The sequence below is a fragment of the Cinclus cinclus genome, chromosome 2 (genome assembly GCF_963662255.1).
Source record: "Cinclus cinclus chromosome 2, bCinCin1.1, whole genome shotgun sequence".
In the NCBI taxonomy this organism is placed as follows: domain Eukaryota; kingdom Metazoa; phylum Chordata; class Aves; order Passeriformes; family Cinclidae; genus Cinclus; species Cinclus cinclus.
Genome location: NC_085047.1, coordinates 45,623,939 through 45,648,573, shown reverse-complemented (window position 1 = coordinate 45,648,573; position 24,635 = coordinate 45,623,939). Strand labels below are relative to the sequence as shown.

Sequence of the window (24,635 nt, the reverse complement as noted above, 5' to 3'; positions counted from 1 at the left end):
ACTGGAACATCCTCCAGATTGAAAATAGCCATTTAAAAATTTTCAAACTAGAACACAAAAGTTATCTGGTACTTCCAATGCATGGGGCTATACATACAGACTCCATGACACAGTATTTCACATAAATGGATTACTATATAACCTCCCCGCTGAGAAGGAGATCCCAAATGCTATTGTAGCAAACCTCCCTCAGCCTTAGAGCTGAGCTGAAAACTAGGAGACACCACAAAAGATGCATCATCTCTCAATAACCTAGCTGAGATTTCTCCACCAAGATGGCTGCAGCGAGCTGCTGAGCGTCCGTCACGTGAGGGTTCTTCTTCATCACCATCCTCACGAGGTCGGGGGGGAAGATGTTGCAGAGGTTAATGTAAACCTTCTCCCGGGTGTCTTGGAGCCTTGGGGGGTCTTGCGGGATTCCACAGTAAGGAATGCGCCAGGGCTGGTCCTGCTGCTCGGGAAGGCTTTGGAAGGCAAACTGCTCGTAGCACGGCTGCGTGGTGTTGCTGGGCAAGGAGTACGTCTGGCGGTAGCCGTAGGCATCCATCCCGTAACTCTGCCTATCCCAGCCTCCCAGCCCTTCCTGGGCAGAGTAAGGCTTTCTGTGTCTCAGCGGAGAGTTTTCATACAAGCGCGAGTCTGAAATGCTGTCTATTCTTGTGGACACCAGGGCTCTCCCTAGGTGCAGCGCCTTTGCGTGAGACGAGCTCTGAGATGCGGGGTAGTCGTTCGGACAGCTGGAACGAGCGCTGACCGCCGGGTGCTGCAGATGCACAGCCACGTACGGAATGGGAGACTTGTGGTGATGCTTTGGTTCTTCGTGGCTATAGCTCTGCACCCGAGTGAGGGGCTCATGGTAGCTCTGTAGGAAGGGCTGAGTGTTAAGGCGGCTGTGGGGGTGCATGTGTTGGCACTTCAAGTTCTCCTCTAGCTGTGGGTCAGGCGAACTCATGTAAGAGCGGTCGCTGTAACCCACGTAGGAATCGCTACTGCCACAGCTGACGCTCCCCTCGCTGCTGCAGTCGGAAGCCACAGAGCTAATCCGATAATCCGTGTCCAAGGAGAAGCGCCTTTCAGGACTACGTGGTCCAGATATGCTGAGATTTGAATACGCACTCAGCATGGAGTAATACCCTACATCCACCGGAGACTCACATTTTGGATACTGGTCATAAGGCATTGGTGTTCCGTGATTTTTGGTTGCCATCATCACTGTAGGATACTGTCCCTGTGGTCTTTGATCCTGAGGTGGGAAGTGAACTCCAGATGGAAGGCCGTTAGTTAAAGGTGCAGTACTTTGGGGTTTTCCAGCAGAGGAACTTGGTATACTAACTAAAGAAGGTACAGACCTGGTTTCCAATTTGTTTTTGGTGGGAAGCTTTTCCTCCAAGTCTTGATAGACTTGAGTCCTTATACTAGGATCCGATTGCCTCTTTGGAGCAGCACGCTTCAGATCTGAAGTGCCATCACTTTTAGTGCTACAGGGAACACTATTGCTTTTTACCAGTCCTCCTTCACTTGTAGTTTTGGCAGCTGTGCTTCTAGACATGGCACGAAGTTCATCAGCTACGGATCGCTGAGGCTGATTTCCTCTTTCCGGATGATAGTATTTGCATTTGTGTCCATAGGTACATTTCTTCCCTATTAATACAAACATAATCAGATTTTTAAAACTTCTAATAACAGAAATGCCCCTCATTTGAAGTTCTACTGTCTATTTGAAAGATCTTGCAAACAAGATTGGTTTCATGCAACACAGGGTCTGCCCTAAGAGCTCTTCTCCTGTTTTGTGGGGAAAAAAAGAGGCATTGGTAGTGTCCTGCAGCTGGTGCTCTGGGAATGCAGACCAACATTACCAGCCACGTTTTGAGCTGGACGCGGCCCTGCCAGGGAGGCTGTACACACCTGCTGTGTCAGGCCAAGGCAACGTACAGGCAGAAAACTTAATAGGGAAGTCCCACAGCTGTAAGGCCGGCAGGTTTCACCTCAGTCAAGATGCCTGTAAGAATGCTCAGTAGCTAAACTTTAGATAGCTCAATTAATTTTCTGGAAGATCACCTCAATATCTCATGACATTAGAAAAGGGCATCTGGAACCTGCAGAATTTAGGCGTTGATTTGGATTTATTCCAACGAAGGATTAATTAAATTGCTCTTTTAGTTCAACTAGTAGACAGAAATGTTTTTTAAGTAGCACATGAAAAAATAGCTTCAGTTTCCACCATCAGCTCAGCATTTCAACCCCTCTCACGCTAAGACAACAATGTTAAAACCAATGTTAAGGAGTTTTAAAGAGTTTTGGCAGTGTTAAAATAAAACAGGAGCTCGGTCCCCAGTCCCAGTACATAAAAAATGATGTCTTAAATCAAATTACCATATGGACATGGTTGCTTCTTATGTTCTGGCACAATAGGCTTCTTCCTAAGAAAATTGTCCAGACTTGGACCATGGCGGCCAAGAGGATCATCAGGAGGCATAAATCTATAAAGAAAGAAGAAAGTATTATGGAAGCAAACAAGCCTTTTCATACTTCTCATGCAATGACCAAGAACCTCATGACTATGCTACACCATAAGCTGCCATCCTGTCATTTTTAAATCCAGGAGCCTTGAGAGCAGTTTTGGAAGGCCATCTTTCTGCTGCAGGTACTGCCTTAGAGGTAGGCCACAGGAACAGACTGTGTGGACACCTCTAGACTGCTACAAACACCTTTAGTCCAGCTCAGCTGATGCTTTGTGGCAAAACAGGGCTGCAAGCAACCCATCCCAAAATCAAAAGTAAGGGCTGCAATACAGGCAGCCATTTCTAAAAACATCACTACTAGCTTTGCAAAACTGTGCTGACGGCACAGGATTCTTGCATCAGCTTCAGGCACCTCAACACAAATGCCTGCTTTGGGGGAGCACCAAGTCCCTCCCACTACAAGAAGCCACCAGCAGTAACTGCAGTTGATCCTGTAGGCTGGGGCACAGTTCCTAAAGATGGATCTAATCAGACAGTTGAACTACAGACCCCCGAGGTTCATTCCAACTTGGGTTTTTCTATGACTCTAGGACTTAGGAGTCTAACCACACACACTCAGAAATGTTGGCCCAGTATATCAACAGAGCTGGAATATTATACCATAGCATACATCAAATATACACTAGCAAACACCAAAGAGGAAAAAATAGCATAAACAGACATAAAAAGGTTGCTACAAAAAGAGTTTCAAGTACTTTTAATCAGAAGACCAAATTTATGATTGACTACTCCTCCTGTTTTCCTACATGTACCTAATGATTTGGGTGTAAGATAAAAATTCGTACAAATCTTCAAACCGTGCTTTCCTCAATTAATTTAGTGGCACGTGTGAAGACAGGCTGACTTACTTGTCATTAACAAAAGAATACATCAACAAGCGCTCGTCTATGAACTTCTTCCATTCGGGCTTCTCATTAGCCAGGTCCCTGTAGTTATCATTAGAGACAATGATGCCATCTGACTCGAAGGCCAGCTTCACTATAAATCGGTCGTCGTAGCACACCACCCTTCTCCCTTGCACGCGCCGGGATGGTGTGAACACAAGAATCTTCTCCTTTTCTAATTTGCGCAATATTTCTTGATCTACAATGAATAAGAATCAAAAGTCAAACAAGAAAGAAAAGAAGAAAGTTTGTTTAATCTAAAGATATTAGGCTTGAGGAAGAAAATCCAAGCATTTAGGACTAAAAATGTCTCAGATGGTTACAGTGCAGCAGAAGGTGTCCCATATATGATACTGAACTTATAGTTAGCAGTCAGCTGGCAATACTTTCAAAAAACACTAAAAACAAATCAAAACCTCCTGCTCCACAACCATTTTTCCAAGACTAACACAGGAGACCTTGTTCATGTTCCTGTGGTTCAAAAGATAAACCATTTTATCAAAATGTCTGTGCAAAACTCCTCCAGCTGAAGGGGTAATTTTGAACACCCCTGAATATGAAGACTATACCCAAGTAGAGCCACAATTTTCCCTTATATAAGCTCCTTGGTAAAGACAGACCTTTTTCATCTCTTTGTAGAACCCAGCAAGAAAAATCTTTTGAAAGATTAAGTAGCTCACATTAACAGGACTGTCTTACGAAAGTCTCTGCCCATCAACAGAAGGGGCACACACAAGGACTAGAAAACCCACATTCTGTACAAGCACTCAAGGTTCTCCACAACATTCCCTAGAAAGACATATGATGTCAATTTGTAATCAACAGCAAAAATGGTGGTGGTTTGTTTTGGTTTGGTTTTTACTTTGTTAACACCAGTAATAGTTTAGATTGTATCTTTCCTTGAATGGTTTACATATTTATATATAAGTTCTTATCAAAGCTAAACAGATTTCTCTTCAATCCCTCTAAATAAGCATATTTAGCATTTTATTGATTCCTTCTTGTTCTACACAATCTGTCACTCAGATATCCCAAAAGTATTTTATTTTCCCTTTTCCTGTGTAGAACCTGGGGATCCCAAGGAATTTTGAAAGACAGACCTCAGGCTATGAAGGAGGCTGGACCTAGTACTGAGGCACCTACCCCTTACATTGATTCTCCTACTTATCACTCTCCTTGGAGCAGAAAAGCTATGAAAGAAAAATGCACAAAAAAACTAGGCAACATCTGAAACAGCAGAAGATGCTTGCATAGTGAATATGAGTCATGGCTATTAGTAATGGTTAAGATCTCAAATAACTCAACTGTTTTGTAGCATAAGAAACTTGACAGGGAACTTGTTCCATCTGGGAAAAAGAAAGATTCCAACAGGGAGAAATACAGCATTAATATTACATATCATAAATATACATGTATATGATGCAAGCATTTATTTGCTTAGTAGAAAAAGCATAAGATTTTAAATGAAATGCAACCTTTTTGTATTCAACCCCCCTAAATGTGCTAAACTACAAAAGTGAGATGGAAGGTGATTTTTTTTTCCTTCTAAGAAAGAATAAAAAAAAATATCTGCAATGTGATGACTGGCAGGTAGTGGTAAGAAAGATGTGACCGCTGTTTAGTCCAAGAGGCTTCTCATGAATGTTGACAGTCTAGAACCATGCCCACGTTAGTCATCTAGGGCTTTCTCAAAGCTCCAGCTGGCCACGTATTTCAGGTGCATATCTCTGGACACAGTGTCAGCACCAGATATTTTACATGCCTGGTAGCACACAGACTTCCTGCATCCTCAGAGGAAAACAGAAGATGCAGTATTTTTACAGAAGATACAATAACCTGCTCTGATGTTTCTCCCATTTTCAGACACGGAAATTATGACACATGGAAAACTGATTTCTTATTGCTAGACAATTGACCACTGCTAGGTCAATTCTAGCCTTGCTGCTTTCTTGAAACACCTTGTGGGGCATTTAGCCCTACACACACTTCAAGAAGATGCTACAATTTAATTCTAAGAGGCCAAGTTTTTATTACTTTAGCCAATGCTCCTCATACCCCAAACACTAGTAGCAAAAGAGAATGGCTTCAAGAGAAAGGCTCCACACTGCCAGTGTTGACAGGGTAACAGAAGCTTTCCAAATGTTTCCTTGTGTTAACATGCTATATTCTAGTAGCAATCAAGCAAATAGAATGAAGTGTTGAGAGGATCTTTCCAGATATTTGAAAACGCACATGGCAATCAAAACATGCTTCTGTGTTCTTTTAGAAGCTACAGCCATTAGTCTCAAAAGCTTTCCCCCCTTTAATGGTAGATGTGTTGGGCCCCCCACCCCACAGAAAAACACCCTTCCTCCTCTCCAAGTTCTAGGGTATTTTTACCCCAAATTCCTTTCTGTTTCAACTTTAGGGCAGTTGGAGGATGTCCCTCCAGCCTTCACAAAGAATCTTGTAGTTTGATGAAGGAATAAATACTTCTGCACCAATTTTCTTTTTTCTAGATAAACACATTCAAAATTTAAATTTTCAAAAGTTGTCTATTTGCTAATAGTAATGACAAAAAGGGGAACCATTCCCTTTCTCTCCAGATAATTCCCACAACCCAAAGCTTGGGCAGTGACAGGCCAGCCTGGCAGAATCTGCTCACCACAAGAAATAACACCCAGCAAATGACTAACTTCAAACCTATTTGATACGAATGCTGCATGGACATAGCAGATTTTAAAAAAGGCAATTACATTATTCAAGAATAATGGAATGCTATGGAAACTTGAGCAGATGAGCAGAACAGAACAGGAGGACTTGGAGAGGGCATTGCTTTGTCTTTTTCCTGCCTATAGATCACAAGCAAATTACTACAGCAAAGATACCTTCTGTTACAGCCTTTCATTGTTAAAGGTTTGTTCATTTGAGAAGTTGCACTCCTACTGGGCAAAGCACTGAACAAACAAAGATGGAGCTTACCTGTTATGAGAGCATCTGGTCTCGACTGTTCTTTCCTCCATGCTGGCACAAACACAGTAACATCCTTGTGGCCTCTTTCCAAAAACCAATCCACTGCCAATTTGATTCCTCGACAAGAAAATACTTCTTTGTTCCCGTGGCTGAAACAAACATTAAAATTCTTTATTAGATGACTTCTTCTTTGACCATAAATGGAGTTCAGTAAAATGCAGATGTCATAGCCATGCTCTTCACTTGCTCCATGGTTTCTAAAGGGAGCTGGCAGCCTGTCTGAGCCTTGCCCAAACACAGCCATCATTTCCAAAACAGAGTGGGAGTGGGCTACTAAATCTGCCAAACATATTTATCACCTGCACACAGATTTGAAAAGCAAAGAAAAATATAAGTAGGGGCTTTTAAAAATCCTCGTAGCCCAACCAAAAGTATGGGGTATAACAGGCAGCAAAGACTCCAGAAAAAGCAGGAAGCCCAAAATACCAACATGAGAGTGCACTGTGTTTAGGAAATGGTAGGAGATGAGCACAGGGGTGCATACCAGCAGTGGAAGGGACAGCAGAGCCAGCTGCTGCAGGAGCTCCACAAGGCCCGGTGTGAACAGGGGAAGAGAGAGGAGAAGGCCTCCAAGCCCAAGGGGATGGCAGGCACTCAACAAGACAAATTAGGCAAACTGTCCAAAATCAACATGGCAAAACTAAGAATGTGCTTAGTATGTACTTCAGAAGAAGTTAACCTGTATTTAAAAAGCTGGGAAGAGACAATTAATTGTGATCAGACACAAGCGAAACAAATTATGTGTCTGTTTTGCAATAACTGTCTGGGGTAAAGCAAGAGACACAATGACATCATTTTCTAAAGGCAGACAAGTCCTTGCCCTACTTCTACATCTAGTTTTAGGCATGACATTATAAAAGACATAGATGAAATGGAAAGAATCCAAAAGAAAGTGAAGAAAGACCTATGGGGAAAGGCTGAAGGAAGCACATTTAGCTGCTCTGGGGGGAAAAAAAACCAGCTTGTGGAAGAACAAACCAATCTTCCATGTATAGGAAGTAACTGAAATGGAGGACAGCAATCAGCCAATGCGTGTGCATAAAAAGGTCCTGGGAGCAGGGAGCTGCAGGGTGGTTGCTGTGAGAAGAATTTTGGATTGCCCCATGATGGGCACACCCAGTTCTAGCCAGCTCCACAGTGCAGGAGACTGCAGTGAGGGAATACCACGGCATGAGAATGAGGAGCTGCTTCATGAGAAACAGGTACATCCCCAGAGGGACTAGCACACTAGAGAACACAAAAAGCAAGAAGAAAGGAGTAGCAGAGAAAGATGATGACATTCTGACCCCAGTCCCCTGCACTGCTCACAGCTGCTCTGAAAGGACCGACTGCCACCTGCAGCTGTGACAAGGTGTAAGAATGACACTGTGGTGAGGTAGTGAGGAGGACATATGTTTGGAGTGAAGTGAACCTGGAAAAGGGGAGACAGTCTTACCCCTAAATATTTTAATGTTTGTCTTTTTTGTTTCCCGGTACCTGATTCGGAATTAAATATTTATATTAACTGGCTATAAATTACACTGAATTCCCCAAGCTGAGTCTGCCTGACATAAGAAATTACCTGATGTGTGATCTCCCTGTCATTATTCTGAGCCATGGATTTTCTTGCTTCTGCTCCTCCTGTTTTCTCTCCCATTCTGCTGGGAGGAGGCAAGCCACAGCCAATCCACTACAATCCCACTGGATAAGGACAGAAAAGTCCTCAAGAGTAAGGAATAGTTAAGCACTGTGTTAGTAAAAGCTTTCTCACTGATCTGCAGGACAGTCTGGCCATGGATTTTGGGATGTCCCCATTGGACACTTTACAGAACAAGTCAGACAGCTCCTCTGAGGCCCGTCTAGGTTCTCCATGCACAGGGGGAGACAAGCAACCTTTGCAACATCTCTCCCAACCCTGCAGCTCTGTGTAGCAGAAGAAACACGGGCAGGAAAACAAGCCATCACCTTTCACTTGTATAGCAGGTATGCCACCATCTGCTTTCCAAAAGGGAAAAAGGCAATTCTTTGTCTGTGGTTACTGAAGGGAACAGTATCATGACAGATAGCCACAGGAATTTTAAAAGTCCCTTCTCCTTGCATGTTTTGAGGTAAATAAAACACCAGAAGGTTATTTAAAAACTTTTCCCCCCTCAGTAGGAAAGTAAGTAGCTTTTTCCACTTTTCTAAAACATAACACTGCGGTGTCTTTCTTGACACTGTGGGAGCTTGAGTAATTGTGCAATAGACAGAGCACCAAAGAAAAAGTGAGAAAACTTTAGCAAAAATGTTCTGATTTCAGAAACCTGTGAAGGAGGTGGTGTACACTTGCACCTGTGTCAAGAGAGAATGAGTCACGGCTAATGCCTCTTACAAAGCATCATTCTCAGCAAAAGCCATGTTGAAGGTCACAGATCCCAAACAAAAGGAAAAAAAAAAAGGAAAAAGAAAAAGAAAAAGAAGAACTCATTACCATTAACTGGATTTAAGTGAGGAAGTGTCCCACTTCCTCTTCTAATGAAACTGGAGACAGTACTTGCAAACATAAGCATATACTCTGATGTTGCAATTATTGCTAGCCATAATGATCAAAGCTTGTAGATTTTAGCTATCATGGGGTACTCAAAGGATAGTTTAAGCCCATGTTCTGTGCTTTAGGGGTACACTAGGAACACTGTCAGGAACAATATATCTATGTATTTCAATATCCTTTTCAGCTATAGTTATAGGCCTCTGCAGTAATGCATTCCCGTTTTCTATGATATCACATCACACAATATAGTATTACATCATAATTACACTGTAATAATAAAACACAGACCAGTATTTTTTTTCTAGGCACTGTTTTATACTATACAACTATTCTTGTGCTTGTTTGACTGCAAGAGTAGTATCACTGTGTATTTCAAAACTTACCAGGAATGGGAAACCAAAGCACACGCATATGTGACACACTTAAAATGCACATGCACACAATGCATAGCAAAAATGGCCAACAGTGTTTCATCCATGGTCTAATTCCATCTTCCCTCAACAACACAAGATTGGGACACTTGGTGCACATTCAATGCCCAGGGGGCAGCCATAAGGCCTCCTTTGCAAAGCCTGAGACAAGAGGTTATTGCTCGTGCTATCAGCAGGCTGGGTGCAACCATAAACATATTGTAATCCATTTTAAAACAGTCAAGAAGATCTTGTTCCAGCTATTAAATTCCAGTGGAATAACTGTACTGTGATTACACAATCTCCAGGGTTTCAAGTGGATAAACCCACTTTTCACTCCTGACAGTGAAAAAGTGGTGTGTTAGGCTACATTTTAGCAGCACTATGTTTTTTTCTGCAAATCTGAGAAATAATTTCCAGAAAAAAATCCTGGACTATTGGAAAAAAAAAAAAGGACATTCTTTCCTATTGCTTTCCATCAGGTTGTAGGTCAGGCCATGTTTTTAAAGGCAGAGGGAGGACCAGGCGGTTCAGCTCCTTAGTTTTCTATTGCCTAGTACAGACTATTAAAATTCTTTCATCCAGAAGAGAAATTTTAAATATACTTAAACTGTATGAAACAGAAGTGAGGAATACATTACAATGCATACCAGCTATTCTGCACTGCTGAGCAAGTGAATTTATAACTTGTATAAATATTCAGTCTTTTTTCTGCTCCTTCTCAGACACGTGCCTAAGGTGGGATCTGAGTGGACACAAATTCTGAGGAATTCAAATTATTATTTAGAAAGTGTGTGAAAGAGATGTGCAATTAAAATTTGTTCTTTTGTTGTGTTGTTATGCAGATTTGATGCTCTTCATTTTGTGATCTTTATGCTTCATCAGCTTTATGATAAGTCATATGGTGAAAAGATTGAAACCATGCTACTGCTTCTGACTTCCTTCTTAATTGTGAGAAAGATGAAAAATGTTTGTACTTCTTAGTCAAGAAACTTCCTTTTAAAAATGTCTTTCCAATTATGAGGAATATGAGAAAGCTCAGACCAGTCAGGTTGACAGCTGTAGCCCTGGGTGAGATACTGGTTTATTGGACTTTGGTTCTGTTTGCTGACTGTGCTTCATCTACCACTCTCAGTTGCAAGATAAAGCATATTCCTTCAGAAGTACCTATTTCTTTTTCATATCATGTATGAACAACTGTTTTTACCACCACTTTTATATTTGGTCTGTTGATAGTTGTAGTTTTATTTTTAAATGAAAGAAAACAAAGTAGCATGTTTCCTGAGGAAAAAAATCCATCAAGCATTTTTTTAAGCTAGAAGAATTAGTAAAAAGTGTAAAACTTCTGATAAGAACACTTTTCATTTTCTTTGTTACCTTCCTAGACCCCAAATTAGATTTCCTAGTGACAACTGTTGGAAAGACTTGTGGTACACATGCTTTAAAGACTATTTAGAATACTTGCAAGACTTCTAGTGTTCTCTAACACAGTATCCAAACCAACTCTCAGATTCTGAAAGCTACAGGAAACATGCACAATGATGACAAGAGGTGAGGTCTACAATAACCTCTGTTGCATACAGGCTTTTATACAACTGAAATCTGGACACATCCACACACCATGTAGGAGCATACTGACTAAAAGCAAGAACAAAACTAAAACATGTATCTGCCCATTACGAGTTATGACAGAGTTACCAAACTATTTTCTTCTATCATATCATGTGAAGAAGAGTGTTCAGTCCACAGCATAGACAGAGAAGAACTTCCACCCTGTATCATATCAGTCACTCATAACCCTGGCAGCCTGGTTTGGTAACTAGCTTCATCCCTTTTTGATTACTTTTTTTGAAGCTCTACTAATTCCCTAATCACAGAAATCATTTGTCCCAAACTATTTCTCATTAACCTGAGTCTTCTATCAGTCCTGCATTTGTTCACTGTATATATTTTGGTGCTGACATGAAGCACATAGAACAGGTGCTAAATGTTGGGTTTTTTCCATTAGCCCAAATTACCTCAATGCTTCGAGGTGTTTTAAAGAAAAAAGCTTTGGAAGCTGCCACATATTTCAAGATACCTTTTGCCTGTAGGGCTTCCATTGCAGGAGCACTCTGCAAGTCCAGCAGGTGCTGTCTCCAGCCACAACTGCACGTGGGTGTCTAAGCACGAGCCACACACTCAGCACTTGAGGTCAAAATAGGCAAAGAGAAGCTATACTGAAAGCTGCCAGTGACAAGCTCCTGATCATGTGATTGTTATTTGCTGGAAAATTATTTTTATCTATTCCTTCAAGTGACTTCTCAAAATAAACTAAAAAGATAGATAATGCTACTAAAAGATGAATGCCTGGATCAAGGTACCAGGATGCAACCATGTCTACCAAACTCAGCAATGCAATCTGAGGAGAAGCTAATGCAGTTACACTGTTAGTTTGTTAAAATAAAAGAGCAATTAAATTGTCATATGAAAACTCCATATGGCATAGAAAACTGAGCCATCCTTTGGCTGACACAATGTGCAGTTGTGCAGAACCTTCTGTGTAGGCAGGATAACAGTGAAACTTTTACTGCAGCCAAGTGACCTGCCTCAGGGTTAACACAAGGGACCAAGGCTCAGTTGCCTGAACAGACATGTCTAACACTGGTTAGGCACCCCAGTGACACTTCCTCCAGCTGAAAGCCACTCCTGAATGGCACTGGGGGCTCTGCTCATGACTGTCAGGCCTGGGTGTATGTTTCTGGTGCCACCAAGCACCTCCAACATCCACAGCTGGTGGGATGGCTGGGCATGAAAGCTGGAAAAAACCTGTAAAATACTTGTCTTAAAAGTGGGAATGTATTAAACTAAAAACCAACTCCCCAGATCAACATCTTTCTCTTCCCAAACAAAAATTAGTACACTATTTATCTCATGCTATATTTTCCCTTGTGCAATGATGTACAATCAAGGACCATTGAAATACACAGGCCAAGGTTTTCCAGAAAGGGAAGCTGAAACGCATCACCTCCATGGCCTGGGAATCCCAAGGGTGAAATTTTCAGAAGAATCTAATTGCCCAAAACAAGATAAATTGATTTTAATCTGCAAATCAAAAGAGCACATGATCAAAATACTTTGATTCCTTTGCCCATAAACTTCTGAAAGTTGTCTAAAACTAATAATAAAGCAAGTAAAATAATCAAATAATTTTACATCTGTGTTATCTTCATGTTGCACTCTCTGTAGGCACAGCAGACTTCTTTTCTGCCAGTAAGTTTTCAGCATTGTTTTATATACATTTGAAACATTCTTTTCACATTCAGTAGAGAACGTCTGAAGACAACTAGGGCACCCAAGGAAAACTAATATGGAACAGAAGCAAATTAATAAAATGGTTATAATTTTCTCACTGTTTTTGTAACTAACAACTTCATTCTTTTTTCTTTATTTCTTGGTGGCAAAACCCTTATTTTGATTCCAGCAAAGTATCACAGCAATAACCAATTTTACACCATCTTCAACATCCCAACCTTATCCTTGAAAAGGACAAGCAAAGGCAAAGGACTGTGCAAATATGCTGCCATATATTTCTCTCTTCAGAAGGAACATCTTTGTTCTCAATCTTAACAGTAAAGGAAAGTTTTAAAGGGTCAAAAGAGAACCTTAAAACCTTGCCTCTCTTGCCTCATGGAGCAACAGGACCTTCCCCCCTTGATCCCAAACTAGGGAGACTCAGCTGAGGAAGCTGGGGATGCATGACAGAGCAGGTCCAAGAACTCACTGGAGAACAGGCAGTGAAGACAAAGAGCTAACAATATGCTGTCATTAGATGGATACAGATCACCTTCTGCTTACCACAATTACATAAAAGGAAAATTTAGGGTAGCTAAAATCTTACCACACAGGGAGAGATGCAGAACTATTAGTGACTGGAATGTGCTACCTGGTTAGCATCAGTGCTGTGCAGCTTACACTAAATAAGGTCCTGAGTGCATTTTTATGGAGGACAAATGCCTCTCTCACTCACATGGTCCCAAGTTCTAAATGAAGATTTTGCTTTACAATATTATCATCTACACACAAAACATCCAACTCACCTTATGAAGCAGAGTTAGAACTACTACTACTGGAAAACTGACATGGGTCACTGCTCAGGTATGGCACAATTCTACCACTTATGTCAGCCTCACTCCCTGCTTAGGGAAGGGTCTATTAAGGTCCACAATAGCTCTAGGAGATTATCTAATTTGCTGTTCAGATCTGGTTTTAAGTTTACATACATTGAAAAATCAGTCTCATCTATAAGAGAAAAATCAGTCTCATCTGTAACAGCATTCTATCAAAAACTTGATATTTAAGGTTTAAACTGTGGGCATCTTTCCTCTTCTGGAAAAGAATTAAGCCAACACCAAGAAAGGCACAATAACAAAACAAGATCAGATCAGAAGTATCCTACAGAAACTAAACAGAAATTCTTTAAGTCATAGCTTGTAAAAGCCTCCTTTCTGCTATTCAGCTGAAAGAGGGCTTTTTCTTTGTTTCTAAAACTTCAGCCAATTCATATTATTTAGACCATATTGGAGCTTTAAACTTGATATACACAAGATGCATTTGATGAATCATTTACAGTTTCAGGCACAAATGACAAGCAATGTCATATGAAAGTTTAAAGAAAGCTTTCCAAATGTTACCAAAAGGCGGAAAAATTGAGTGTTGGGTTTTTCTGAATCTACAGTTTGCTAAAGCAGCTTGTCTGTGACAGGAGTAGCCACCAGACTAGACTGGCACATACGTTGGTTCTGGCTACCCAGAGTAAGTTGTTCTGACCCAAACCTTTTCCTGTGCTGCTTTAAAGGAACTCATTAATCCACCAGTCCATTAGATGCAACCAGTTCCACAAATATTAACATCCAGTCACATAATCGGACATATCCTTCCTCCTTTGTGTTGGACCGAGTTATTCCCCCAATGACAAAAACATCAGGTTATGTTTACATGTCTAATGGAAAAGTAATCCTTTCTGATCCCCCCTGTTCTCTCAATTAGGAAAGTAAATCAACTCATTTTGCAGTCACCCAGTCACTAGATGAGATGCAGATAGGAAAGCATCCCTGGCAGTGGGATAGAGGAAAGCCTGAAATTAAGTTACTCTGTGTCACTCACTGAATGTTTTGTGAAACTACATCCTTAATTAGTCATGGAATGGAGACATGGGGCAGCACATTAATCCTTCCAGAAGAGGACAGCCGTCTCATCCTACTTGTATTATTGGACATCAGTCACCTCAACCTTCCCCATGAAACTTTCCCTCCCATCAAATACATCGTTTAACTGAAAATCAGTAGCTCTTATCTAGAATAATTCTAATAGTAAATGGCATTATCAAGTAAGTGCATTACAACAACATAGGAGTAAGAATACAGATCACAGTTTAACCATTCCTGCGATAATGTGTGAGAAAGCTTCCAAGAAAACCTCTCGAAAGACCATCTACAGTCTTCCTTAGGGCACAGAACTATTTCCCTTTAGCAATTCCAGAGTGAACTCATTGGAAAGAGCAAAGAAGAAAGACAAAACTGTGACAATTTATAGCTACCCATAACAGGACCCTGGACATTTACATACAGGAATCTGAAGAAGACTGAACTGCAAGTGAACTCCTGTCTCTCCTGCATGTAAAATCAGAAATCTTTCCAGTATCTGAAGCGCTTAGTTACTAGTACTTATTTTCTTGAAGGGGAAAGGACAGGTCCTGTGGGCAAACAACTGGCTGCCTAACTGGTGTCAGCAGCCGAGACTCAGCTTTTACATGCATGGGACTGGCTTTCCTAATCAAGGACTGATTTCTAGAAAAAGATGGAATGCACTGGACCAACCAGCCAGCTGGCAAAGACACATTTGTTCTGACCAACACAGCAAGGCATCAGCAATCCAGGAAGTTTCTGGAGTGCTTTTGCGGTAACTTCCTAACATGGGTGACCGAGTACCTAACAAGTACACCAGCTAGGGCTCATACTCAGAAACAAGGGAGAGCAAGACTGAGATGGGAAGGTCGGGGCAGACTTTGCTACAGTGACCATGAGAGGCAGATCCTGCGAAGAGAGAGCAAGGCAAAAAGCAGGATTAAGAGATCAGAACTCAGGAGAGAAGATTTTGGCCTACTGAGATAAAACCCGTGCAGAGAAGAATGCATGGGAGAGATGCTGGATTTTTCAAGGATCACCCATGCCAAGCTCAAGACTGGCCCATAGCAATGTGCAGGAAGTTGGGCAAAGGTAAGAGGACAAGACTCCCTCAGCTGACTTTTGGGAACACTGAAACGGGATATTGCCAGGCTGTTGGGCCCTGATGGGTGCTAAGGGACCTGGATAATGACATTCTAAGGCCTCTCTCACCAATTTTTGAAAGTTTGTGGTGATTTGGGATGTTCCTAATATCTAGAAAAGGGCAAATATCCCTTCCATTTTAAAGTGGGGCAAGAAGGATAAGTCAGGAATCTACAAAGCTGGTCAGTCTCACCCTGATCCCTGCAGAGGTGATGAAGTAAATCATCCTGCAAACCCTTTCTGTATGTAGACTGGATGAAGGTGACTGGGAACAGTCAGCATGGATTTATGAAGAAATATGCTTGAACAGCCTCACAGCCTTTTAAGGTGAGATAACTTACTCAGTGGATGAGGAGAGCAGCGGACACATTGTTTATTGTGGCTTTAAGAAAGCTTCTGACAGCTCTGTTCTTGTAACAGCCTTCTTTTATCACAGCCTCATCGACAAACTAGGGAAGTAGGGGCAAGGTTAGAGGGCAGAGATGGACTGAAGTCTGACTGAACTGCTGCACTCAAACGTGATTAGTGGCATAAAGTCCAGCTGGAGGTCAATCAGTATCTGTGTACTCCAGGGACTGACACGGGGGAATTGTGTAACACCCTCATAATGACCTAGATAATAGAACAGAGTCCACCCTCACTAAGTTTGCAGAGGATGTTCAGCTGGGAGGAGAACACCAGATGGGTGTACTCTCATTCAGAGGGACCCTGTCAGGGTAGAGCAACAGGCCAGCAAGTACCTCAGCAAATTCAACAGAGGGAAATGGCAATCCTGCAGCTGTGGAGGTCTAGTGCTAATCATCAGTACAGGCTGGGGGCTCATCACCTGGAAAGCAACTCTGAAGTGAAGGACATTGGGGCTCTGGTGAACACCAAGCTGATCATGTGCATTTGTAGCACAGGAGGCCAAACAGCCTCCTGGGCTGCATTAGGAAAAGCACTGGCAGCAGGTTGAGGGAGGAGATCCTTCTTGACTCACGCATCTGGAATGCTGGGATCAGCTCTGGACTCCCCCATATAAGACAGACATAGACAATACTGGAGAAAGGCCAGTGAAACACAACAAAATTCATCAAGGGACAGGATCACCTTCCATACAAGGAGGAGGGGCTGAGAGGTCTCTGTAGCCTAGAGAGGAGAAGGCCTGGGAGTATCTTATCCATGTGTGTAAATACCCAGTGGGAAGAAATAAAGGGAATAGAAACTGATTTCTCAGTTTTTTTCTCACTGGTGTCCAGTGACAGAAAAAGAGGCAATGGGCACAAAATAAAATACAAGAAATGTTGCTTAAACATAAAATAAGGAAACTTTCTCACAATAAGGGCATTCAAACACTTGCCCAGAGAATACATTGAGTCTCTATCTCCTTAGAGATGTTTAAAACCCAGCTGGAAGTGGCCTTGAAATGACACGGCTCTGTGTAGGTATCTCCAAAGGCCCTTTTCAAACTGAATGATTCTGTGATTTCATTTGGTAGAAAACAAGTAAAGATCTGTTAATTTGATTCTTGGATACAGAATAACTGTTCTATTAATAGATTTAATCTGTTCTAAAGCCCTGCAGCACACATCACATACATTCATAGTTGGTTCATTTGATGCATGTGGTCAAGAAAGTAAATTGAACACAGGAAGGCAGGTCCTAAATATTTATGCTAATAGCTGAATAAACATCAAGGAAAAATTACAGATCTGGAGCTAATTCTGGAATGTTCAGTACAGTTTGTAAACGTTGAACCTAAGTCCATCCACCAAGTATGAGCCATGCTGACTAGCTAACACACAACCATTTTGGATTTATGTGAAGTACAATAAAAACCCATTTTAGAAGTCTCTGGATAACTTCTTGGTTGAGTGCCACAATCGTGTTTGTTCAACTGGACATGCCTCCTGCACAGCTCAAGTTGAACCAAGAGATAAGGAATGACACATCCAGCAGAAAGAACTCATAGTAATATACCATATTAAAAAAGAAATATCCTTGCCTTATGTGCTAACTCTACTTAAAAAGCAAAACTCATCATATTGGTATAAATGTTTTTTAAAATTTCATTTTTAAAAGCTTCATTTAAAGGGAATTGACTAGATTAGAAGCTAAAAAAAAAGAAGTCCCATGGAAATGCCAGGGTGTTTTTTAGCTCAGGAAAGTCTTACATCAACTTTTATTCCTAAGCCAACGAAAACCACATCAAGTTGTCAGAAAACTAAAACTGACCTCCTAAACCTTGCTGCTAGTAATCAGATAATCCTTATTACTTACAGAAAAACTTACCAATCAATTTACCAATTAATCATTTATATTGCCATAATACCCTAATCTCTCTGCCATTCCCTTCTCTCTTTAATGACCAAGGAAGCATGAACCTCTCACCTTCACAGGCAAGTTTCTTGCTACGCATGCATCCAGATGACTGGGCAAGGATCAGTGAATGCTGTAGGTAAATGCGCTATCTGTGGGCATGCAAGTGAAAGTCATCTTTCACACACTAAACTCAGCAATTAATGACAATAAAATCTAACTCCAAAACTGATAACCAAGACCAATGTTATGGACAGATCAGTTCTCACAGATTAGCCGACCAAGAAATATCTCTTAAGCTGCTTAATTCTACATCACTATTTTATAAATTTAAGGAATATTACATTTGCTGTAACTTTCTGTATGTAACTCCATCCAACAACTGCCTGTAGCAATGGTGACTACCAAAAATTAAGGACTGGAGTGGTAGTGAGAAGGAGAGATTTGGTATCTGCCTACAAAGGGGGATTGGCATGAACCTCTGATTGCTCTAACAGTGAGCAGTAAACCACTGAAGTCCTACAGACCTGCAGCCTGGTAACAATATCAGCACAGTGTGGTTGACAAAGACACTGACAAGAGACCCTGCATACAGTTCAAGGCAGTCACACCAAACATCAGTGCTTGAACTGATGGGCAAGACCCTTCTGTCAGCTTTTAAATAGAAAAGCAAAACCTTCATGGTCACATACCTCATTGCAACATTGCTGCCATCAATAACTATTGGCCTCAGGTTGTCTCCATCCTCTGTCACATCCTCCTGCAGTGGAGACTCTGACCTCTGAGACTCTATGGAAGACGCTTCACGCATTACACTAGTGTTAGCATTAGTTATAGACTGATCAGTCTCAGTTTTATTCCCAAGTTTGACAAGTTCTCCCAAAATATCATTTATTAAAGCATCAGTACCAAGTTTATTTAGTACAAGTTGAACCTGCTCTTCAGAGTAACCCAACTTAAGTGCAAACTCCAGCTTGGTTTGATATTCTTTCACCACATCAGGAGGTTTTTTGACTTCCTTAGGTACTATCTGAGCCTCTTCTATCCTAAAGTCTTGCAAGATTTCATTTCTTTTTAGTATATGAGGCTCTAAGCAAGGAGATCGGCACAGCTGTCGGTGAGTCTTAGGCAATAAATGTGATTCCAATGCAGAATTATTCAGTCTCTCTGAATCATTATCAGAATTTGTGCTTTCTTCAGAGTCACAGCTGGAGCTTCCAGAAGTCTCTTCAGATGCCTCCTTTTCTCTGTCTTCTTTCCTAGAATTAACCTTATCCATTGTTGGCTTCTCCGCCATCGACCAAGGTACAATTGCATTTATTTGTGTGCCAGTGCTCCCCACATAAAGGTGGCCTAAGTCATGCCCCAGATGATCCTTCAAGCCCATGAAGCTGCTGCATGTACTTGACTCCACTTTGCTGTTTTTCTTGTATTCCTGAATATAAAGTGTTCCGTATTCCTAAAGAGAAAACAAAAATGTTGCAACTGGTTACACGCATTACTTGTTTTCTATTTTCTTGCTGCTTCTTCAGAACTGCCTTTATTCACTTGCAGCAGAGAAATTGAACTTTTTTCTTTTCTTAAACATGGAAGGCTTTTTTTGGGAAAACTCTTCCTAAGGAATGTCTATAGTTAAATAACTAACCACCTGTCTTCTGAATGTATTAAAATTATTTTACTTACACATTTCTAGAAATGGATTTATGAAAGAATACAAAACCAAAAAACTCCAAGTTTAACTACTGTGATGCAGAGAGACAGGAGTACAGTCATTATTTAAAAACAATGAGATACTTCTTCTAGCATAAGACTATGTTGTAACAATGGGGGAAAAAGTGACTGTAAAATACACTAGAAAAGGTTTCCAAACTAAATACCTTATAGTATGTTGAACAGAAAGGAATTAGCATAATGCTAGATTCTCTGGCTTATTAGTAACAGAAAACATGATTAAATAAAAACTTATTGGCCCTGAAAGACACTATCAGTTCAACTGAATGCACTCAAATGATTTCTGAATTCCCTTAAAAAGTGATAATTAAGTCAAGAAAGACTAATTGCTCTCAACAGAGTGTTGTATTACTAACATATACAGCATTTAGGGACATGGATTGATCTAATGGCCAATAAAGCCAGTGGAAGTCTTTTCACTAATTCCGGCAGACCACTCATCAAGCCAAGGCAACAAAATTAAAAGCTGATTTCAGCTCCTGCACTGGTGTTTTGCAAGCCTTTTGATAAACCAAAACTATATGTGTATAGATATGAGCCATTTAGGAAGAATGGAAGAAAACAAGTTTCAGTTCTCTGGACTTCATACACTTGCCATATCAGTTTTTCTTGGGAATTTCGCATAGCAGTAGTTATACAGAAGTCAGTTACCAGTTTCATCACAAGCATTACTTCAACAACCTACATTTAAAGGCAGATTGCTACCTCTTTCCCTTACTTTATTCTTTTAAACAGGAATCTTTGCTGACTGCTTCAATAAAAAAAATTAAACATAAATTATTTCTCAAATAAAAATGGACCATATGGACCAATTGTACTGCAAGGTTACCATGAAAAAGAAGAATTTAAATTAAGGAAAGACTATGAAACAAAGAGTTCTTTCACACTTCCATCTTGTATGGCAGAATATAAGGCAAGATATAGAGACAAAGGACTTCACTTGAACTTAAAATTTCTGTCTGCAAATACATTAACTCTCCCATCCCCTTACAGGTGAGCATTTAAGACTGACACAGTATTTTTAAAATACAGTGTACTTTCCTCTTCTTGCGATAAAGCTTTGAGAGGGTGCACCAGAGAAATTCATGCAGGCTTAAGACTACAGAAAATCAAACAAACAATCCAAGACATGGTTCAGTAAAAGTAAATTCTAAAGATAGGGAGTGCCAAGACATCATCATTGTGGTAGAGCATTCTGGTTATGGGGCACAAAATCTTACTTTGTCTAAGCACTTCTAGTTAACACAAATAAATTTTGTCTATCATCAGTGCTTTCATCTCCAACACCTTACTCCCAGCAAGACTGATAGGGAAGAAAACACAGATCTTGTTAGAAGGCAGAAGGGCTGTAATACTCAGGGAGTATATTAATGACTATTGCTTTCTCTTAACACAAAGCTTCAGGATTTCAAGCAACCCACAGATTAAACACAACAAGAATTTAGGAAATGGACCTTTTCACACAGTGATTTATTAACTAAGATAATACACTTGACAGCACAGAGGTAGTAACAAATCACAATATTACAATAAAAAGATAAAAAGATACAGTTAAAAAACCAACACTGTGGCCTTCACAGAACTCACACACACACACACACACACACACACACACACACACAATTAAAACAAATCGCAAACAAGCAGCCCCTATTGGAAGCCAGGCTGCTTAGCAACCAGCCTCTAGTTGCTAGGATGCGCTCCTTTAACATACCATCATGAATACTAGCACAGCCAAAGAATAATTTGGTATGAACAAAAGCCCATGAAAGAGAGCGGGACTTAAGTGCGTCTGGTTTCCCCTCGGAGAACAATGCAGCTGCCAAACCAATCTGGAAGCCCCGACATCATTGTTCCACCAACCCCACAATCTGCTCTGACTCGAGGAAGTCTAGTTAATGGGCAATACTTTTAAGCTGGACTGAAAAGTTGAGCTGGCTCATGTACCGCTGCTGCAGAATACAGGGAGATAATGGGTCACTGCCTAAATCCGTGTACTGTGAAATGTCATTTTAGTATTGAACTAAAAGTAAAGGGAGGGTTTTTATGGAAAGGGGGAAGAAGAGTTTGCATATTAACAGCATCAAATACTGAAAGCCTGAAGTGCATAGATTAGAAAGAGGATTTTTTTTTTAAGTGTCAGTTAAAATAATACTTAAGTCATTCTCCAAACACTTCTTTCTTGAAGTTTAAGTGCTTTACAGCAACTACAATCATAACACCCTCCAATGGGATTCAAAGAAGTCACTAGCATATGAATGTGTCTGAAGATCAGGCATTATATGAAATGTACTTTAGATGATTTGCACATCAACTGCACATGAAAAATGACCATAGCCTGAGCTTGGCCCATTGTTAGGAATATAGACATAATCAGCCTCGCATCTATCTACTTTAATTCTCCTGTCAATCTCCATCATACTCCAATATATAATTGGTTGTTTTGCAAAGAACTCTACTCTTTCTCAGAAACTATTAAAGAACAGAATAATAAAAGCAGCAGCTTTAACATCTCCCACAGATAATATACAGTCATTATACTATTGCTTTAAAAACAATATTTGTACTTGTACTGTAAATCCGAAGCCAAATATTTCTGAAATAGTCGTGCATAAGCAATATGCTATTCCTGGCATTTGGCCTAAACCCTGCATGCAAATTGCATTTATTTTCAGACAAATTTTTACAATGCCTGGGAACTTTGTATATCCTATTTGTGGTCAGTAGCATGTCTTAGAAACACCACACTTTGGAGCTCTCATCATGATGTCCTTTATGAAATTCATTGACTAGAACCATGAAAATCAGATGTCACTGTTGAATGCTGCTGATTATTTTGTCTTGGTTTGGTTAGTGAACAGCAACATGCCAGGCAGTCAATTTGAATGAATTTGTATTCCAAATAAACACTAGTGTACCTATATACAGGACAACAAAACTCATGAAAACCAGAAAAGATCACATTTATCTAAGGAGCAACATCAACCAAGAACTCCTTTATTTACAAGGGGCTTTTATTATACACATATGGTTTTAAAGTATGCCGACTGATACAATGCAATATAGCTAAGAAAAGCATCTACTATGAATTCTGACTCAAATGAGAGATAAGCAAACAAAAATTGTCCCAAAAATTCCGGACATGAAAGTCTTCACCTTTTGGTTATACTCACCACAGCTCAGTAAAAGAATTTGTATTTATGAAAAAAATAATAAAATGGGTAACTCCCAATTTAGACATACCTATGATAACCTAAGTTTTAAATGGTAGCCTGTTTGAAACTGCAGTATCTCACACTGTGCTCACTGTTAAAGGCTTAAAGTACTGTACATACATTTATCAAGTATAAATATAATAATCCATATGAGCACTTCATTGCAGAAGTATATTTCACCATTTCTTAGAAGTTGCCACTATTTTCCACTAACCATTAACAACAACCAGCCCATCGGTTCACCTCCACACAAAACAGAAATATTTCTCAAAGGGATGTGGGCAAGTAGACCACCTAATATTTTATTGTGTATTCAGAATATTTCCCACTTAAAGTTGAGCATAAAATAAGTAATTTAATGCAAACTTAATTCACAGAGGAAAATAACAGGGTAAAGTAGTCATGTGGCACAGTACAACAGAAAATGTGTATTCTCAAAAGACCATCAACAAGTTTCTGAAGATACACTGTACAAGGAAATAGTTCAACATGTTTTCACACAGGTAGACTTCTTCTAAGTCTTCTAACACAAAATGGAAAATATTGAAATAATTTTGTTGAAACACTCACTGCTTGTCACAAACAGAAGTGCAGAGCTGATCAGAAAATATAAAAAAGAACATATCCGTTATCCAAATGATAAAGATACTGCAACAATGCAAATAAAATAATGAATATGTAATAAATACCTACTGCTGTAGTTTCTATGTATTTAATTACCATTGTATTTGAGCGAGTGCTGTTGTCTGCATCATTCTATCTAACAAAGGAGGGATGTCCCATTGAACAGATTGGTTAATGCTCTGGGGCAACAGATGTCTACTGGAACTGCAGGAGACCAGCAACTGGTGGCCTGCCCATCTTCTGAAAACTTTCAATAGACTCATGCATATGTTCACACAATAGGGCATGCGGTAGAAATGCAAACCTCTTTTTAACCCTTTTATATGCTCTCTTTCCCTCTCAACTGATATATGAAGGTCTTTGTTTTGGACTTTTTTTTTACAGGATCCTTGGAACACAGGCTCACAGAGTACACAGTGTTTGCTCTTCAGCCTAACATCCGAACTCAAAACATAAAACAAAATAGATTAGAAACTTTATAAAAACAACCAGGCTAGATCTAACACGCTGACAACTGGTTTTCAGAACTCAAAACCTTTTACTGTAACACATTCCTGTCTGAGAGCACCCTAATGCTCAATCGTATGCTACACTATCTTCAGAAAGCCCATAATGAAGCTTTCCTATTTCCACAAATACTGTAAATTTCACCCATGGTGTGGTATAATGGAAAAGGTGTCTAATTTTGTTTTTCTTTAAGAGCTTTTTCTACTAATCATAATTTAAATAACAGCTTATTTGCAAAAAAAGTGTAAATACCTGTAACTTAGAAGTTGAAACCTCTCCTTCTCCCCAGTGGGCTAGAGAATTTGTTCTGTTGATGGCTACTGCCTACCATTTTTGAATTCTGAGAAACGCACCATTACTGATGCTTTCAAAAGTTCCTTAATGGAACGCAGTGTGAGATCAATGCTCTTTAATATACTTAATCTTAGCACGTAAGTGTTTTTCTTTCCCTCTTTTTCCAAGAGACACCCAAAGTGTGCAAATCTCAGCCAACACGCAGGCTAGCTCCATGTCCAAACACAAACTGATAGCGCTGCCAACACCAGCAAGGTGAACCATCCCGTTCGTGCAGAGAGAAGCCCCTATACTTACGTTGGCTGGAAAACACACAGACAT

General features: G+C 40.3%; 1 protein-coding gene across 1 annotated transcript; it reads right to left on the bottom strand.

Moving 5' to 3' along the window:
• Positions 1–244: 244 nt before the first annotated feature.
• On the bottom strand, positions 245–24,635 carry ZC3H12C (zinc finger CCCH-type containing 12C). Its single transcript, XM_062514643.1, has 6 exons — positions 24,612–24,635; positions 18,636–19,402; positions 6,368–6,507; positions 3,371–3,605; positions 2,374–2,480; positions 245–1,641 (listed from the first exon to the last, which is right to left on the bottom strand). The coding sequence occupies exons 1-6, from the start codon at positions 24,633–24,635 to the stop codon at positions 245–247; spliced, it is 2,670 nt and encodes an 889-aa protein (XP_062370627.1).

Excerpts from the sequence above, each read along its gene's own strand:
- ZC3H12C (XM_062514643.1), bottom strand. The coding sequence starts at position 24,635 with ATGTCTGTGTGTTTTCCAGCCAAC. Across the intron at positions 3,606-6,367 it reads ACCAGATGCTCTCATAACAG|ATCAAGAAATATTGCGCAAA; the intron begins GTAAGCTCCATC and ends TATTCATTGTAG. Across the intron at positions 2,481-3,370 it reads TATTCTTTTGTTAATGACAA|ATTTATGCCTCCTGATGATC; the intron begins GTAAGTCAGCCT and ends CTTTCTTTATAG.